The 21,513-nt window shown below is 34.0% G+C and overlaps 1 protein-coding gene across 4 annotated transcripts in view; it reads left to right on the forward strand.

The window, feature by feature from the left end:
- Positions 1-15,349, forward strand: part of LOC137658672 (uncharacterized) — an 89,649-nt gene extending 74,300 nt beyond the window's left edge. For 2 of the 4 annotated variants that reach the window (XM_068393616.1, XM_068393618.1), the window contains exons 7-10: positions 4,657-4,859; positions 8,610-8,774; positions 10,183-10,435; positions 11,828-15,349. In XM_068393616.1, the coding sequence (XP_068249717.1) occupies positions 4,657-4,859; positions 8,610-8,774; positions 10,183-10,435; positions 11,828-12,426 (1,220 nt within the window). In that variant the 3' untranslated portion in view covers positions 12,427-15,349. Of the gene's footprint in view, positions 1-4,656; positions 4,860-6,999; positions 7,068-8,609; positions 8,775-10,182; positions 10,436-11,827 lie in introns of all 4 variants that reach the window. The other 2 variants (XM_068393620.1, XM_068393619.1) reach the window with 2 other exon arrangements.
- The last annotated feature ends 6,164 nt before the right edge of the window (positions 15,350-21,513 follow it).

Raw genomic sequence — 21,513 nt, forward strand, 5'->3', positions numbered from 1 at the left:
ACTAATTTACAGTCAGTTGGACTAGTGGGCAGTAATCCAGTAATAATTTGAAGTCTACCAAAGTAATCTAGTGATGTACCACTAAGTCAATTGCCCAGAACACATTGGCCGATTGGACCTTCAAACGGAAGAAGCAAATATTAAGCATTCCAGTGGCTATTCAAAAGTATTTGGAAAGAACCCACAATTTGGAATGAACTGATACTGCGCTTAATAAAAAATTATTCAATTCAACATGGAAAGTTATTTATCATGCCAAAATTTTATTGCCTTTTCATAGTAGCCCGATCCGCAATGCATATATATTTTAATTCCTGTTTTCAAATCCGCTTAAAAATGTGCTAAAAACAGCAGCATTTTCGGCCTGGGTCCAACTGTTAAAGCCAAGTCACTTTATAATCTTACAGAATAATGTCAACAAGAAAATGCAATGAGTTTCACAGTTCCAAATTTTAAGAAAATGGTTTACAAAGTGGCCAAAGGCACCGAAACAAACTACAAACGGGAAGATTGTAGGTCCATCGCCATAAATGGTGGATCTAATTCCGATTCCGATTCATAAAACTGAATTCATGGCATGAAACAAATTCAGCTTGTAGAGTTATATTCAAACATTTAAAAATTATACACAAATAACTTATACATTTAATCTATATATGTGTATATATATATATATATATATATATATATATATATATATATATATATATATATATATATATATGTATATATATATATATATATATATATATATATATATATATATATATATATATATATTCATAAACACAGAGATAGATAGGCGAGTGATATTCAAAAATAATTCCATGAACGAAACAATTCTCAATGTACACTAGTTGATTATAAAGTACTGTATGTAGTTTCTATTTCTCAAAACGTCATCATACGCTGTAGCATGAGGTAGAAATGTTAATAAGTTACCACAAAGGATGTTCGTGTGTGCCCGTGCGTGCGTGTGTTCTGGAACGAACAGGATACACAGACATAGAAGCCATGCTCACCAACTGGTACTTTGTCACATAATCCGAATACCTGATGTGAGAGTCACAAACCTAATTTTTAAGGGCAACCCAAAAAACCGATTACCTGCGGACAAAGCCAAATGAAACTAAAAGAAAGGCAAAACTCCACCAGCTGAGCCGGAAAACCCTTACTACTGATCGTATAGAATGGAAAGTGCTATGATAAGGGGTCACTGTCTGAATTGTAGAAACTGCAATGGCAAGGTATGCGAGTCTAGGATTAGTCAAGTAAGCATACAGAACGTCACGTCTGAAAATTGACTATACATTCATCATCTATTAAACAATTTTATGTCATCATGAGGTACGATGGATCGTTATCAAATGACACCCACAATACCATATATACTGTAAATGTACACACACATATATGAAAATTACATATACATATATATAGACATACTGTAGCCTACACATACAATTAGTATGTATGTGTAGCTACAGATATGTACCAACACATACAATTAGAGTAGAGCGTACATGTAGCTACAAATGATATTTACAAATCTTTTAAATCATGGAATGCCAATAAGCTATTCTACCCAGATCACCTTACATTTGCGTCTAAGAACTTAAAGAAATTATTACTACGGGGTAATAGAAGTGACAATGCTTAAATCTAAGAAATATACAATTTCAGCACTGAGTGATGAACAGAAGGAAACAATTTTGAGGTTACAAGGGATAACGACAAAGCATTCAATTTGGATATTTTCATGTCACCGGATGTGTGTGTGTGTGTGAGAGAGAGAGAGAGAGAGAGAGAGAGAGAGAGAGAGAGAGAGAGAGAGAGAGGCGGGGAGTAATTAGGTTTACGCACATAGTGCGTCTTATCTTTGCTATTTTCGGCAGCTGGGGCCTTATTATTTCCTATTGAATGTCTGCGTATTTACTACGCCACCCTAAATTTTGTTTTTCCTAATTCTTATTATCCTTTTTGTTCTCAATCTTTGCTCGTTCTTGCTATATATCCAACTTTGTAGTTTAATTATAATTTCATATATTTCTCCATTTTTTCTTTGTTTCTCTCAGTTCTTATTAACATATTTCTCTTTGTTCCTTCTCCTTACTTATCCAATTTTGTAATTTTATAGTTTTGTAGTTTTATTTCTTACATTTCTATATTTCAACTGTTTCTCTCAATTCTTATCACTCTATTTTCCTTTGCCCTTTCTCCCTACTTATCCAACTTTGTGATAAAACTTTTATATCTTATATTTCACGATTTCATCTTAAATAATAGCTCACATAAACATTGAGATAATCATTCCAACTCCAATATCAACTGAGAATTAAGCGAAGTTACCCATGATTATAGAATCTCATCTCGCCTGGCAAAACTGGGGATGCTGGGGGTGGGGGAGGCCAGGGGGCCTGTCGTTATGAGAGTCGAAATCCAAGCTAGAACACAGGATGCTGTTGGCAAGATAAGGCTTAATTGATGAAATGTGTATGCTTATCTCAGGGACAATAATTGTCGGTTGGATTCCGGCCTGTTTTCACTGTGTTCACCCGACATCTTATTTCCAGATTGGAAGACCAAATATTGAATGAAATATAATCGAAATTACATGTTTTATAAATTTGGTCTGATACAATGAAGGACTATCTTTGATTAATCTAAGAGGAAAATGTAATTTTAGGATGTTGTAATAACTATTTATCCTTCCTACAAACGCAAAGAATTAATGTACCATACGTATATCATATTTACGATTGCCAAAGGCCACATATTCAAATGATAAAGACACATGTAACATGGTTATTGAATCAAAAGTACTCGAAAAATCTCACTCCTACTCCTACACAAAAACAAACCCACGCATTTTACACACACACATACACACACAGACACACACACACATATATATATGTATATATATATATATATATATATATATGTATATATACATATGTGTATATATATATATATATATATATATATATATATATATATATATATATATATATATATATATATGTATATATAATGTTTATACACATAGACATGCACGCATATATATATATATGTGTGTGTGTGTATGTGCATATATACATAAATGTATATATATACATATATATATATATATATATATATATATGTGTGTGTGTGTGTGTGTGTGTTTGTGTGTGTGTGCGGGTTTGTGTGTGTGTATGTGTTAATGTAAATAATCAAAAATAAATACCAAAAGCTAAAAATTGCACTGGAATGTTTTCAAATTCAAGGATATTGTTAAATTAAGGTTTTTGGTACAGAGTATGTGAATCAGAGAAGTTCTCACTTCATATCCAAGGATTATAGATTCTATTTTCGGAATTCCTTTTTTCTTGTGGCTAATGGCAGACCGTGAAATACATTTCATAACGAAAGAAAAATCTTGTAACTTTTCATAAAGTCCTTCAATGATTTTGGTAATCATTAATACACGTTATTTTATTTATCAATTTCCCACATCATGGTTTGGATCCACAGGTGGTATTTTGCTATTACTATAACGAAATTTATATTAATAATCAGATTAGGCTTAAGAATTGGAAATCTTTAAAATGAATGATTCTCATTTTACTAAATACTTGAAATTTTCACCGCCTCTAATTTGAATTTTACCAATTATTATCTTACTAAAAAAATAGAGACTAGAAATATACAAAATTCTATAAATGGTAGTATTAACATTATCAGTATTAGTAATAACACCATAAGCTCGGAGCAGTATCAGAAGTAGCAAAAGCCTACAGTAATAGTGTCAGCAAAAGCACTAAACCTTAGCATAAGCAGCAAAAGTAGCATTGGCATTGGTAGTAAAAGTGACACCAACAGTCCTATGAAAAGTGTTGTAACAGTAATTTCTGGTTAGGAGAATATTTTTGGTCATGCGAACCATTTTATATAAGACTATTACTTGAATAGGACACTATTTCTTCTAAGAGAGAGAGAGAGAGAGAGAGAGAGAGAGAGAGAGAGAGAGAGAGAGAGAGAGAGAGAGAGAGAGAGAGAGAGAATTTTTTTTTGTCATGCGACTAATTTTATATAAGACTGTCACTAACATTTTTCTTTGAGAGAGAGAGAGAGAGAGAGAGAGAGAGAGAGAGAGAGAGAGAGAGAGAGAGAGAAGGGGGGTTCTGGTGGTCACCCTTCTGGTTCCTCAGCCCATAAAGATAACACTTATCTTAGGGGACCGCAGGAGCTGACCACCACCTGATAACAAATATTGGCCTTATACCATTTGTTTGTAAGGAGAGAGAGAGAGAGAGAGAGAGAGAGAGAGAGAGAGAGAGAGAGAGAGAGAGAGAGTAATCATATTTCTTTAACATAAATCAATCAATGAATGCAATCAAATACCAGGTAATATCCTTAATCGAATTTGACGAAGGACAAAGACTTGTAATTCTAAGAATAAGCTACATTTCCTTCTGTGGCAAACTCTGTAATAGGATGCAGGCTGCCTCTTTTGAGCTGGCTTTATAAGACTTCAATAGATGTCGCCATTGTAATGAACAATTTTTGAGAACTGGCCATAAAAATATAGAACAAATCAGGAGGGTAAGTAAGTCATAGCATACTAAAGCACCAATTCTCAGAGGAACTCATAAAGACCAATAATTTGATCAGGTGCTTATGAAAGTGTGGCAACGGACTCTGCCAGCCTGTACAACTGCCGGGAGCGGAGGGAGTGTGCCAACTGCGCGGCGTCTCGTACGCCCCTCTGGCGTCGGGACTCCTCCACAGGGTATTACCTGTGCAACGCCTGCGCCCTTTATACCCGCACCAACGGCATCAACAGGCCACTGGGGAAGGCACCAACTCGTAGGCTTGTAAGTCTCGTTTTAGAAACAGGAGAGGTTCCAACCAAAATTGGCATCTATTGTGGGTTATTGGTCAGATCAGACAATTGGGCAGATACAGATAGAGAAAATATTTAACTGCTGTTAAAGATGTGGTTTGGTCAGATCAAATAGTTAACTGCAGTCAAAACTGTGGTTTAGCCAGATCAGATTTTTAACTGCAGTTAAATCTGGTTTGATCAGATAAGATAGTTAACTGCAGTTAAAGTTTTGGTTTGGTTAGATCTGATAATTAACCGCAACTAAAGCTGTGGTTTGGACAGATAAGATAGTTAACTGCAGTCATAGCTGTGGCTTGATCAGATCAGGTAGTTAACTGAAGTTAAATATGTGGTTTGGGCAGATAAGATGGTTAACCGCAGTTGAAGCTGTGGGTTGGTCAGATCATTTAGCTAACTGCAGTTAAAGTTTTGGCTTGATCAGATCTGATAGTTAACTGCAGTTAAAGCTGTGGTTTGGTCAGATCAAATTGTTAACTGCATTCAAAACGTGGCTTGATCAGTTCAGATAGTTAATTGAAGTTAAATCTGTGGTTTGGTCAGATAAGATAGTTAACCGCAGTTGAAGCTGTGGTTTGGTCAGATCAGATAGTTAACTGCAGTTGAATCTGTGGTTTGGTCACCTCAGATATTCAATTGGAGATAAACCTGTGGTTTAGTCTGTTCAGATAGTTAACTGCAGATAAAGCTGAGGTTTGTCCAGCTTAGATAGTTAACTGCAGTCAAGGTGTGATTTGGGCAGATCAGATAGTTAACTTCAGTCATAGCTATGGTGTGGCTAGATCAGATAACTAACAGCAGTTAAGGCTGTGATTTGCTCAAATCAGATAGTTAACTGCAGTTGAAGATTTTGTTTGGTCAGCTCAGATAGTTAACTACAGTTAAAGCAGTTTTTGATAAGATCAGATAGTTAACTGCAGTCGAAACTGTGGTTTTGTCAGATCAGATAGTTAACTGCAGTTAAAGCTGTGGTTTGATCAGATCAGATAATTAACTGCAGTTAAGGTTGTTATTTGGTCAAATCAGATAGTTAACTGAAGTCAAAGCTGTGGTTTGTATACACAGCGACACAGCAAAGACTGTCCCATATATGCAACTGACCTTATAAGCGAGAGGCAACACTGATGTACTTACAAGTACGATCATTCAACAAAACGAGCACAAACCTAAGTGCACGGCGATGAGCTTCTGACTGTAAAATGCCACAAATGCCTTTCTCTGCACGACAGCTGCTGTGCACGTTCAAACAACCTTTCAGCGACTGATGGCCGTTAAGCACGGATTCGCATTTTAACTTACTATGCTTTTTTATCCACTTTCAGGTCCTCACGGTTGTTCCATTATTGTATAATATGTAGATGAATATTATGTACAGATAATTTCATTATCATTCCTTCCTTATCCTAAAATCCTACTAATGCCAAAAGGAAATGTTTATAGTAAAATATATCATACAGCCGCCATTTACTTTCTGTTATATATATATATATATATATATATATATATATATATATATATATATATATATATATATATATATATATATATATGTATAATTTTGTAAATGCTTTTATTCTTGTATGTGCACATAATCACGTAATTTGTCTTCGTTGTTAATATTAATTTCAAAATCAAATTTAGATTCATAAAAAATTATGAATTACAATTGTGTTGATTATAATAATAACCCTACAAAACAAAGAGATTTAATAACAACAAACATTTCCTACAGTGATCTTTTTACTGCCTTCCACAAAACAATAAAACTGGCAATTATCATTCTCACCATTTTAATTTTGATAACGAAATAATTGATTTTAATTTCATCAAGATGCAGTAATGACAGGATCACATAAGATGATGCATTACCACCCAAAATATCCTTTATCCTTATCCTAATTGCCATCACATCACCCGAACCTCCCCATTCATCCTACGCAGTGCTTTCTTCATTCCTTCCATCATCCTTCACCTCCTCCACTTACTTCACCCACTTTTTCCTCATTCCTTCAACGCTGTAACTCCGCATACACACACACACACACACACACATACACACACACTCCTACTCCTACCGCGACTAACATCTGATTATTCCTTGCCTGTTGCAGTAGACGACTACTACAGCTACTACGGACTCCCGTCGCGACCTTATGATGCTATGAAGAGCAGGCGATTGGTATGTCCGCGTTGCTTTGGCTTTGGCATGCTCTCAAAACAAACAAAACAAAAACAACAACAAGTCTTTTAATGCATGGACACTTTCATCAGTACATCTTGTAACTCGGCTTTGCTTCCATTTCTCTTTTTTCTTTTCTTACTAGCTTTAAATCTCTATTTTAATGCTTGGAGCTAACAACAGGTTTGTGAAGTTTTTCAGTACATTTATCACTTCATTGCTATGTCAGATTTTTTTCTAGATTGCCGTGATGAATGCATACGTAATCTCTTCAATTATATTATTTACTTTTACCTTCACTATTCGCAGTTAATCATGTATTTTCTAGATATTTATATTTTTTCTTTTAACTCACGGTAAATAGCAAATATATAAAAATCAAAGCATGATAAAACTAGAGAACTTGATTAAATTCGTAACAATACCACTAAGCTGAACATATATATTTACGTAAATCAGTGTTGCCCCGTTCAGATTATATTTGATTCATTGGATGAGGTTAGAAATTAAAGATTTATAATCTAATTGGAAAAAAATATGTCATCTTGCAGGAGAATAACAGATGCTCAATGTAACAAGAAAATATATTCACAGCTTTTTTTATTTGTTAAAGAAATATCTTCGAAATGATGTTTATTTAGATTTAATCAATAATATATATATATTGTATGAATCCTATGAAATTTCAAGCTCTGTCTATTTCATACGTTAACAATTCAAATATTCCAATATAGAACGGAATATTTCTATTATTACTTTCTCACATAATTCATAGAGTTTTGCTTACACATTTTTTCCAATATATTACACAAACGAATGAAGTATTTTATATTAAAATAAAATTTATCGTAATGAATTCGATAAAAACCTAAACCTAATATCAAAGGTAAAAATTTACCCAGAGTGTTTGAAATAAAATAAAACAGATTGCACTAAAAAAAATTACAAATTCTTTGTTTGGAAATAAAGCATTGCACATGTAACTTTATCTAATTAATTATTGGAATAATTTATCAATGGAATATTAAAGAAATCAAATGTGAAAACTCTTTCAAAACTCTCCCTTACAAATCTTACCAAAATACATAACAAATAGATGATTATAATCTCAGAACATTGAAATTTATTTCTATAAATCCCTGAATTAATTCGTAATTGCTTAGAAAAACAACTTCCAATATATAAGCGCAATTAATTTCCAGCAAGATGATATATTTCATTTAATTATAAGAAGTGTTATATTGCCCGTACTTATGCTTTCTAAATATCTCACAAATTCACATAGAGTAACTTCTTTACACAATAGTTGGAAAACTATTTTAGATATTCTGTTTATTTCTTCCTTAATATATTCTTAAATCTAGTAGTCTAATAATACTGATGATAAGGTTTCAGTAATTTTTTTTTTTTAATTGCACGTAATTCACACAGTTAGTATATTGACATAAGTAATTTTGCCTATTCTGAATTAATACTGAAATTATATATTTCAATTAAAGATCACTTGTAACTAATTGACAAATCCCTTCCTAAACCCTCAAGTCTGGATCTAGGAGGGCCGGCCAGCAATGTAGTAATTGTCACACAACGGTGACATCACTCTGGCGTCGCAACCCGCAGGGAGAAGCTGTGTGCAATGCCTGTGGACTCTATTACAAACTTCACAACGTAAACAGACCTCTGACAATGAAGAAGGAGAGCATTCAAGTAAGTCATGGAATTCTCATTAAGATTTTCTAATGAATGAATGAGTGAATTCAAGTCATAGATTTGTAGATGAAATAACGTACGGTTGGAGACAGGAATTCCTGGCACACCTTGCTCTTATGATTTGCTTCCGGTCACACCCTAACTGCGAGGCGAATAACCAAACAGATTGTAGGGGAGTTTCATTAATGGCACCCTATCACACCCTTACTGTACGGCTAGTAACCAAAAAGCTTGTGTAGGTGAGATATAGCAGAGGGGGTGGACAAGGTTACTCAAAGGAACTAGCAGGGCTGTACGGGTGTGACACGGGGGCACTTTCTCTCTGAATTCCTGTGCCCAACTGTACCTTGGGATTTTGTACGATTATCAAATTTTTCTCTCTAAAACATAAGAAAAAATATATATATATATATATATATATATATATATATATATATATATATATATATATATATATATATATATATATATATACATATATATATATATATATGTATATGATATATATATATATATATATATATATATATATATATATATATATATATATGTTATACATATATTATTTTCCCTTGGATCATATATATATATATATATATATATATATATATATATATATATGTGTTTTGCTAAGTCATGGCATTTAAAGCGATTGGCAAGTCCTTTTTACGAAATCAGTTGTAATTTCCTGCAACGCGATGATCAAGGGTAAAATCATATGATTATAGACATTTTAGAGTAGTACAATACAAGATATAAACATGTTTACACATCTTGGCCTTGGCACGGTACATTTTCTGATAGTGTGGAACAAGGTCTAAAAATATTCAGACCTTGAAATGGTACATTATCTGGTAGTATGGTAAAAGGTCTAAAATAGTTAGACTTTGGCATGGTAAATTTTCTGATAGTATGAAACACGGTCTAAAAATATTTAGACCTAGAAATGGTACATTTTTTATAGTATCTTACAAGGTCTAAAAATATTTATATCTTGGTGTGGTACATTTTTCATAGTATGGTACAAGGTCTAAAAATATTTAAACCTCGGTATGGTACATTTTCTGATATAGTTAACTACCTGATAGTTACAGGAAAGTGCCTATTTAAAAAAAAAAAAAAAAAAAAAAAAAAAAAAAAAAAAAAAAAAATGAAACTTGTATGAATTAATCGAAATTGTGAATCTCTTAACATTACCATATTTTTTTTCCCATAATTTCCACACATGATAAACCGCGAGATTTATAGTTACAGGAAATTGTTTATTTAGATAAATTAAAGATTTTATGAAACTTGTGTAAATTAATCAAAATTGCCCATAGATAACTTTCCCATGTATATTCTCTTGCATTCATCTTTAGATTTGATTTATCCAATATACTACATTGTTCCTTCTCCTCCGCAGACGAGGAAGAGGAAACCCAAGAAGAGCGGCGACGGAAAATCAGCCTCTTCCACCACAGGGTCTTCGACATCATCTTCCTCCTCCACCACCTCCTCTTCAACAGTTCCATCGACCTCGACGTCTTCCACTTCCTCCAACACTTTAGGAAGTGGGGTTTCGTCCATGACATCTACAGTTGCTACTTCACACACGAGTTCTTCTTCGGCCTCGAGTCTCTCTACTAAATATAGCCATGGATCACCTACAACTGTTGGTACGTTTGCTTCGGTCTTTGGCACAAGTTCACATTATTATTATTATTATTATTATTATTATTATTATTATTATTATTATTATTATTATTATTATTATTATTATTGAAAAGAATATCAAAATGCTATAACAAGCCCTGGTCCCAATAGGGAAAGCAGCATAATGCGTGAGAGGAAACAACTGAAGAATGTATTTATTCTTTGCAAGTAAGTGTACATAATGGATAAAGAGAAATAAATCGTATAAACAGTGACTATTTCAGAAGTTCAAACTTGCAGCGAATGTTTTCATGTTGAACAAACTGACATTAGTTTCTCTTCGTTATTTATATATGACAAATCTATTTCAACGTGGTCACTGATCTTGCTTTATATTCCTTATCAGTTACTTCTCATATACAGTAGTTTATTCATTTCCTCTTCTCACAGGGCTATTTTTCCCTGTTGGAACCTACGGGCTCATAGCATCTTACTTTTCCAACTAAGGCTGTAGTGTAGGTAATAATAATAATAATAATAATAATAATAATAATAATAATAATAATTATAATAATAATAATAATGATAATAATAATAATAATAATACTCAGTTTAAGTTAGAGAAAAATAATTCACGTTTGATAAATATAAGATTAGTTGTGCGTATATATCTTTGGTAAAACATTTCATGAAATAACAGCACTAAATATAATCTCATTGAACGTTACATGAAATGACCTTCTTCTGCAGGCTAGTGTAGCTATATTGAAGGAGCTGGAAGACAGAAGCCTTTTCATGTAGAATGTTACATACTTTACCGTGAAATATAGTTAGCGATATCTTTGGTGAAACTAGAATTACAGAGAAATCTTTATTTAATCATTTTGGAAAGTAAATTTACAGGTACCTGGAAAACAGTTTGCCTTAATGATGACATCTCATTAATATGGGAATTAGAAAAGATACCACAAGTCAATGTAAATCATATTGTTTATGTCAATACAAGTGTCCAAAAATCTTAAGGAAAGTTTTTAATTCATTTATCAAAATTTAATACATAATAATGTAAATATGATAGAATGAATAGATTTGTTTATACTTGTTTAATCAACTTTTATTTACATGTCAAAACAAATCATGTTATTCATGTCAATATTGATGCCCAAAATGCTTATAAGAGGATTCTTTAGTATTCCATTTATCAAAACGTAAATGTAACATATCTAAATGATAACATGATGGAAGAAATAATTTTTTTTTCAACTTGATTAATCAATTTTCTTGCATAAATTCTTACTATATCAAATTATTATTCATTATTACGGCCTGCCTGAAGGCACAGAGCCTGTAATTGTGTAGCAATCTACCAGACAGACAGACAGACAGAGCATAAATTTCCAACTTTCTTTCCACAGTCAAGAACGAACTATCTGGATCCCACTACGCCTCGATGTATGGTTCTCTGTCTTCGTCAGCCTATTCGTCGCACGCACCTTCGTCAGCAGGACCGGTGTCCTTAGGATCCTCCCTTCCTCCTCTCCTTTCCTCCTATACGATCCCAGGCCTCAAAACCTCCACGTTGCACTACGGAAGCGTGAAGGACGAACCGCTCTCGCCAATTGCCAACGCAATGGGGGAACTCACCGCCCTTTCTCACGCCCATAACGTCACCCACGCCCACTCCTCAAACCATTCTTCCGAGACGGGATCCTCAGTGGCTTCTCCGACTGGGCTTTCTTCTGCGGTGTGTCCTAGGGAGCCTCTGACAGGCACGACTGTGTCCACCGCGGGGCAGATGACACCGATTGCTTCTCAGATGTCTCCAGTCTCGTCGGCACCTCTCTACGCCTCCACCAGTATGATCCACCCACACATCGTCAACTCTGGAAGTCTGTCGGGTATGAGTCTGGGCGGCACACCACCCACAGAACACACACTACAAAATCATTCGCCACCAATGACACCCACACACCACCACCAGCATCTGGAGCACCTGGCATGGAAAGCTAAATGAGTGGGCGTCAGTGCAGGAGAACGAAAAATAATTAGGGCCCTACGCGGATAAAAGTCAGAGTGGGAACTGGTGGTCGTCTCTCACCGGACATTCAGATATAAATGGCAAAAGACGTTAGTGATTGAGCTAAGTATACCTTCAGAAATAATTCAAAAGTAAAAGGAATAATGTCTATGAAGGATTATACGAACACATAGCACGTATTGACTGGAACGCTGGCTGACATTCAAGAGGGCAAAAAGTATGCCTTCAAATATAACTTCAAATACTTAGACAAGAAGCAATAATGACTTTCAAGGGTTATACGAAAGCTGTCAGACCGTGAAGAGGGCAAACAACAAACAAAAATATTTATATGAAGAAAAGACTAATCTTGAAGAGAAACGTCTGAAAACCTGTTGTGATGCAAACAGGTACATGACTGGAACACGTTACTCTAGGATACTATCATTAGGATAAAGTATGTAAGTAAATAGCTGATAATAAAACAAGAATAGTTACACTGGTTATTTTCAAACGAACTTCAGTGGAGAAAAAAGCCTTGTGTAAAGAGCTCTTTTACATAGTATAAAACCCACGTCGCCAGGCACAGTGATGACCACAGGCGGTTTTTTAGTGTATGTGTGCCAAAGATATGGTAGTGTTGAAAGTAGTTAGACTGTAGATCAAGAGAAATCAAAGTAAAAAAAAAAAAAACGAAGGTGCAATGGACGAGGGGGATAAAACTAGTCGCGAGGATATAAATGTGTGTCTGTTGGCTTCTATTCTTCGTATTTCATTTGTTTTGATTGTAAATTTTGTTCTGTTTCAATTTCGTTCCATTTCTTTCTTGACATGGCTTTCTACAAACAGGTTGAAGGAAAGAGTCGTAATTCATTCACTTGAAAAATCCAAAACGTTACTTTTATTATATTTTATATGAATCATTTTCCAATATAAAATGATAATCTTTTCTCTTAACGGAAGGAAATTTACGTTTTTACTTGACGTCTAACAACAATTGCAGCTGTCTGCAGTCCACTGTAGGCCAAAGGCCTCAGACATATCTTTAATCATGTCTGAGGCCTTTGGTCAGTTTTCATCACCACGCTGGTCACTGCGGATAAGTGCCAGTGGGAGACGTTTGTCTGATTGTTCATAGAAAACCAACTTAGTATGGGTTGCCCTGACTAATATAGCTTTGCTGATTATGGCGATACAAAAATCTCTATCACCACGTTAAGGTATCCCCACTGAGAAACTTTGATTCAAATGGCATATGATTTGTGAATAGTTGTGTAATATTCGTACCAATTTAAATTAGTCGCCCCATAATAAAAAAAAGCATCATTATGCACATTTAGCGTTAAAAATAACCACCCCAAGTGTCAACAGATACATGTTTGAAAATAGAATTATCGACAGAGATCACTCGTCAAATCAAATGGATTCTAAATTTACAGCTTCAAAGAAAAATTCCTATTCGTGCGTTGGTAAAAGCAGGCTCCCCCAGACACTCGCTATTACTGAAAATAAATCTGCTATAATGTCAATGGAGATGCAATGTTGCTCTTATCACCGCCAATGATAACTAATAGTTTACATCCAGGAACAACCACAAGTGTGGTGTGTTTTGGGCGGACGGATACATAATCTCTCTCTCTCTCTCTCTCTCTCTCTCTCTCTCTCTCTCTCTCTCTCTCTCTCTCTCTCTCATACACACACACGCATGATAGGAGTAATGGCCAAGGGAACTGTAGGTAACGAAAAATATCTATAATTGGTTGTGGACTAGCCTATGCATATTAGGATTTTAAATATATCTCTTAAACTTCTTCATGAATATCTGATAGCCTTTTTCGGTAATGCAACAAGTATTAATCACCAACGAAAGGTATTTTATTAGCAAAGATGCATCGTGTAGAACAGGGTCTAAATGTTACCATGTATAACCATTTTTTTTTCATATTACAGAATTTGTAACTATACTGCCTATTTACAATATTTTACTAAAATCTTTTATATCACTAGTATCTGGACTAGTGAAGATTGTGCCTCACAGAAAATTAAATTCAATGATATTTACTGGCAAGACTTTTTAAACAGATTACTTCGATTTTAAAACCTAAGTTCAATAAGTTTACTAGAATTAAATGCTCTCAACTTCAAGCATCCTAATGATAGTATGACCGATTGCTGCTAGTTCAAAACTTGAGTCACTGGAATTGAATAAAGTCTAAATTCATGGGCTACTTATGTGATAAGATTAATCATTGCCATTTACAAGACCCTTGATCATGATTTGTGTATAAAAACGTACGACCGATCGACTTACAAGTTTTCATTCAAGCTACAAGCTTTGACCAGTACAAATTCCATCATCGACAAAAAAGTTTATTTTTCACAACAGATTCGACATGATCTTTCATGTTTTTCTTACGTACATTTATTAGAGGATTCAGACGTCTTGTTAGGCATTTGGAAATGTTTTTTTTTAACATAGATAGCCTTAATGACCCCTGTTTGCGAAGGCTGGAAATCTCTTGAGAAATAGAGATAAAAATGAAGGCTGTTCCACTGACAAACTGACTGACAACAGCAACACTGTGGGACCAGAATGAATTTGTTAGCAAGAGCTATTTCTTGAATCATTGTTGCCATATTTCCATCTCATATGTAGGGCTGACAACTGGTAACATTTCCAAGCTTTTTGAACAACTCTTTGCCTTTTTAACAAATTTGGCCTTCCATGAATTGATGTTTTACTACAGGCTCCCTCTCGGAAGAATTTCTGCCAAATACAAAAGCGTCAGGCTTACGTCAGCGTATTATAGACAGTTAAAACAATAGTGCTGCTACTTGAACTAATTCTATCAACCTTTCAAAAGAGATCATGTTTTATAGAACTCCCAAATATCACAATTATCCAATGAAACTCAAAAGATGGTTTATATATATATATATATATATATATATATATATATATATATATATATATATATATATATATATATATATATATATATATATCCTCTTAATAATTCACCACGATATCATCCTTCACGTAACCTCGCCATCTAATTCGCTGCCTCCCTCTCGATCTCCTCCCTTTAACAAGTTCCTCCCAATAAAGAGTTTGCATATTATAAAACAAGAGCAAAACGTCTGTTAGCATTACTACTCTTCATTGCTGTAGTAATGAAACAAACCTTATACTTTGGCTTTTAACAGAAGTTCCTCGTTCCCTCCAAAAAGCGTCGTTCTCTTCGAATTAATTTATTGCAGCTCATTTACTCCTTAATCTGTTAATTCTAAGATTGATGTTCTCTTCGAATCACAGAAACAAATATGAAGGCGCTCTTAAGTTGGCTTCAAAGATCCGGTCACCATTTAATACTTTTCAGGGAGGCTACTGATAAATAAAGAGATTATATATCAAAGAGTAACAAACATTGGGAATTGGTTATATCTGCTCTGGGTGTAACGGTACCGAATAGGAAAAAAAAAAAAACCTTCATAGTGTATTACATCAAATGTTTAAGTCAGGGCTCCGGATTTTACTAAAAGAGCCTGGATATCTTAACGAGCAAAGTTAGTTTACGAACAAACGGAAATGAGAACTTAAGAACCAATGAATTACTTCAATATGTCATTAGCAAAACTTTCAATCTAATCTCTAAAAACCACATTGAGAAGTTTTCTTAAATTTAGAATAGCTAACTGTCCGTAGAAAGGTCAGTCTTGCTCATCATTCCCATTTCCCTCTACGACAGCCTCCAATTCACTGTTAATAGTAGCTATGGATCTTTTATTTTTATTTTTCTTATTACTGATGACCGTTTGGTCTGACTCCCGAAGATTGCTGAACAATTGGTGCTATGAAACAAATTGTGAACGACGGGACTTGAAACCTGGTGTCGAGTCTTTCAAGATATGTTTCGCTTTAGAGCTGTCATTTTATGCTCTTTACCATTGCATTGTTATCCTACCGTACTCAAGTCTCTGTATTTGAATTCAAGGTAACAAGAGAAACTAAGCCATGAAAATTCGTGGTGACGCCAGGATTTCAGAGTGTCATCGGGAATTCGTTGTAGCACCAGGAATTTGCGATGATACCAGGAATTCATAATGACATCGGGTAGTCGTGGTGACACCAGGAATTCCCGGTGACATTAGGAATTCGTGGTGATACTTAGAAATCGTAATGACAACCGAAATTTGCGATAACATCCGGAATCCATGGTGCCACCAGGAATTCGCAATGACACCAGGCCGCCGTAGTCGTCACAACAAGAAGCAAACAACTTTATATTTACTGTTATGTTTAGGGCTCTTATTTAGTCCGTTATTTTTTTTTTAATTGGATTTTATACATTAATTTATCGGATTGTAATATAGAAACACACATTAATTTGTGTATCTAGGACTTCACACTTTGTCCATAAACCGAAGCCATACGAACATTCACATACATGCACATATATGTAAGAGGCGGGTAAACACTACGAATAACGTTCACTTACATGTGCGTGCATATATGTTTACAAATATCCACACGAGCATATACATACTTACAAACATGCTTTCATCATTGCAGAGTAATTTATTTCTTTAATATTATCATTTCATTATCAGTGAAACATATCCTCCCTCTGATATTGTTTGCTCATCTCAGAAAATATGTTTTATTTTATTCTAATGAATTTTTTCAATCTTTAGATCCTAAGATTTTTTAAGATCTCTGATTTTATTCATCTTGTTTCCCAGTTTTCATATGGGGCCATCATATGCACCAATTAAGGCCTACACTTGAAAATAGGAAATAAGTTATAATTCTTAGGTCAGTTAATTATACACTAACTTACAATATAAAACCTACCAAAAATTTCTTCGCTCTTATGATCAATATTGCATTGAAAACAGAAGTATTTATGTGTATATATTTGCGAATGGATGTATGTGGTTTGATCAACAAGGTGACCAAAAACTTGTTGCATGGAAGTACGCAATTTAAAGCCATGAAGTCTTATTATTATTTCTTACATATAGCATAATGATTTGTTCTTTCTATGTGATTGTGAATGTTTTTCTTTTTCAGCTAAAACTGTTTTAATGATAAATACTTTTCTCCAGCATTCTAATAGGATAAAATAAATAGTGTGTTTGTTACATTTTGTTTGATTCATACCGGAGTATTCTTATTTAAACAATAACATACCTTTTCAATGTGTCTTTTAACAAGTGTAAACACATGAAGTAAACACCGAGTTTTTAATATAATTGAATTAACGGGAACAGCGGATTCATCTGCTTTTATTTATACAAAGAGAGCTCAAACTTACCCTCAAAAATCAATCGTTGCGAGGAGAGACTACAAAATTCAAAAGATTTTGTATTGCAAACAGGATTGATTGAGACATTGCTTCTATCGCTAGAAGTTCATAGTACTTAAAAACTTTGAATATATCTTTAATATATAATTACCTCATTCACACTTTAACTGTGGGGAATGATGGAATAAAGACGGCAGAAGATATGAGAGAGAGAGAGAGAGAGAGAGAGAGAGAGAGAGAGAGAGAGAGAGAGAGAGAGAGAGAGAGAGAGCTGAAAAGTCTAATCAATGATAAATATAGCATATAAATAAATAAAAAAAAAAAAAACGTGTATCCTAAAGGTAAAGCCTCCAACGTACATAATGGATCAAGCCAAATCAGGTTCATAACCTACCGCACTAATATCAAGTACTACTCTTTGCTTGAGTTAGACAACATGCAACTGGAATCCCGAAATAAATTGATTGATATACCCAAACTATGGTTACTGACACACAATCTATTTCAGTAGTCGTTTTTTCAATAATGGGTACCATACAGAATAGAAGGAATCACAAAAAAAAAAAAAAAATAAATAAACAAAATCAAGTATTGTTGTAGGGTAGGAAAACGTCATTTCTTTTTTATACATATCTAAGACATCATTCTATGGAGAAACAAAAAAGAACAAACTAAGGGACATGAAAAAGTAAATATTCTTTGTTTATGTAAAAAATTGCATATGATTTCTAAACCGTATTACTCTCTATTTGCAAAAAAAATAATTTTCTTACTCAACCCTTATTCAATAAAAAGACAAAAATATAACTAACTTATTCCCTCAACCATATTATCAAGACAATCAATACACCGGAGAGTGAAATATCCCGAGGGTAAATGCGGACTGAGATAGCGTTAGAAAGCCAAAGGAGATAAGTGATGGACTTCTGGCAGAATGACTGATGAGAGAGAGAGAGAGAGAGAGAGAGAGAGAGAGAGAGAGAGAGAGAGAGAGAGAGCGAGGGGGGAGAGAATCTATTATCCATGCACGTGCTATCACACTCAGCAATACCTTATAAAGAAATGAAGGATATTATTATTATTATCATGATTATCATCTAAGCTACAACGATAGTTGCAAAGGCAGGATGCTATAAGCCCAAGGGTTCCACCGGGGAAAAATAGCCCAGTGAGGAAACGAAACGAGGAAATAAATTAATTACATGAGAAGTAATGAATAGAGAAGTAATGAATAATTAATATAAAATCTTTTAAGATCAAGAACAACGTTAAAATAGATCTGTCATATATAAACTATAAGCTAGAAAGGAATTTGGAAGAATTAGTTACCTAGTGTTTGTGCATTCTAAGATCCAAAGGTGTTGCGCAATCGGAGTCTTTCACCGGAAGAAAAAAAAATGAATAGATTAAGAAGTAATCTTCCCATTCATGACTCTAAATGCCATGAAATTTTGAATGGAATAGAATTTTTAGAATATAAAACAAAAACAATGTTGCTGACAATTACAGGAATAATGCAAAGGTGAAGATGACCAAAGGCGGAAATGAGAGAAGGCGCCCGCCCAGATGCTGAAGCATAAAACGTTGAGATAAGACACGGCATCTGCATATACACATAAAGATAACCCTTAAGTAGGAAAGGGGGCACGTGCCTATATTTATATATATATACACCTTTGATGCCTTTGATGCATCAGCAGCTTCTGCGAGTAGCTGGGTTTCACTGAGAAATTCAAACAAGTTTAAACCGACAGTCTCTTTTAATATTGCATAATACTCTATATGCTTCTAAATAGAAAAACAGATATTTATCATTCGATTATAATTTATAGAAAAAAAGCAAACGATGTTAAATGCCAGGATTATTCACCTTGTACTGTAGAGTAATTGCTGTTTGGTCTTTGAAGGAAATGTAATATTAGATTTTAACCAATAACTGTAATTTTATGTGCAGTTCGACGAGACAAAAAATCTATCAATATCTTCTTCTACTTTTTAAAATATAGAAAAATAAAACTACCTAAGAAAAATGAAATCTTTCATGAACATAATAAATTGCAGTGAAGACTAAACCATAACGGACTATGATAAGAAAATCAAGTGAAGCTAAAAATAGATGAGAGCTCCACTTCCTTCTTTGGGGGTCTTCGAACTCGAATTGTCCAATAGCCTAGGCCACTGAGTCTTCATTATAAAGTCCTTGAACACAATGACCCAATCACTATTCACCGTCAATGAAACTAAAAATGACCAGGCGTCAATCATCAAGTTCTACGCAATCTAAGTAAAATCGAGATATTAAAACGTTTAAGATTTACTGGAATAATAGAGTATTGCAACACCTTCAACACACTAATCAGACAATAGTCCATGCCAGATGAAAATAATAAAAAGTGGAATGAGGAAGTAGGTGTAAGATTCGAAAATCCAAAAGCTAGAGATTTAAACATTCATAACTTTTTGAAATCCTGACATATCAATTTACAAGGAGGCAACCTTAAAATAGAAGGAATTCGTCTTTTTCTCCACAGACCTGAGTATCAAGTGATAAAAATGTCATGCGATATATTTCGCCGGCTTCTGAAGTTAACTACATTGAAAAATGAGTCACAGAAGAAATAAATATGCAATTAATAAATGAGATGCGAAGAGTATCGTATAACACAGGCGATATTCTCTGATGCCTTCAATATTAATTTGGATGATCTAATACAATCACGTAATCTCATAATTGAATATATATTCTAATTAGATATACTAATTTAGAACAAGACCTTCTTCAATATTCTGTCATGAAAAAGTGCGAATATATAAAGAATAAATTTTAGAAACCAATTATTCAGTACTGTGATTTTCTAGATTCTGGAAAATCTCTCACTAATGAAGAATGTCTGATTCTAATTTAGAGCATGAGGACAAGAATTAAAAACTGCCTTAACAATTTTTTGTAAATGAAATAAATATTTTACTTTGCCACTGATCTTCAGATATTTTATGTTCTTTATTCATTACTTTTTATTGAATTTATCTTATTTCCTGATTTCCTTTCCTCACTAGGCTATTTTCACGTGTTGGGGCCCTTGGGCTTATAGCAACCTGCTTTTCCAACTAGGGTTGTAGCTTGGATAACAACAACAACAACAACAACAATAATAATAATAATAATAATTATAATAATAATAATAATAATAATAATATGAACAACAAATTTCCTAAGTCAATGAGAAAAAGAACCCATAAATACTCAGGAGTTTAGGAATAAAGAAGTACTCTGAGAGTATTGATGAAACAATGATCCGAGGGTAAATGCAAAAGATCACCGGACTATTTCAAGTGGCAACCTTAATCTTATAAGGAAAAATAATTTTGTTTCTTCAACCTATCCACCGCATCATATCAATGTCATATCAAAAGTCCTCCGAGACTGATAACAGGATTGAGCTTTATACGTCTTTGTATTTACGTAACATTCTAAGTACAAGTTACATTCATTGACTGACTGATTCAATATTGTCCTATACGTACTCTGTCTTGTAACCGATGGATTAATTTCCACAATTGGGTACCTTCTTCAGAGCTATCCTTAAACCCGTATAACCACAACAAAAAAAACAGTAACAACAAATACAGCCATTTCTAACATACAGCAGGACAAAGGCCTCAGACATATCCTTAGTCATGTCTGGGGTTTGGCCAACTTTTATCACCACACTGGCCACTGTGTATTGGTGATATTGGGAGACTAGTCTATTCGCTAACGCCCACCTAGTATGGG

The sequence above is a fragment of the Palaemon carinicauda genome, chromosome 19 (assembly GCF_036898095.1).
Source record: "Palaemon carinicauda isolate YSFRI2023 chromosome 19, ASM3689809v2, whole genome shotgun sequence".
In the NCBI taxonomy this organism is placed as follows: Eukaryota; Metazoa; Arthropoda; class Malacostraca; order Decapoda; family Palaemonidae; genus Palaemon; species Palaemon carinicauda.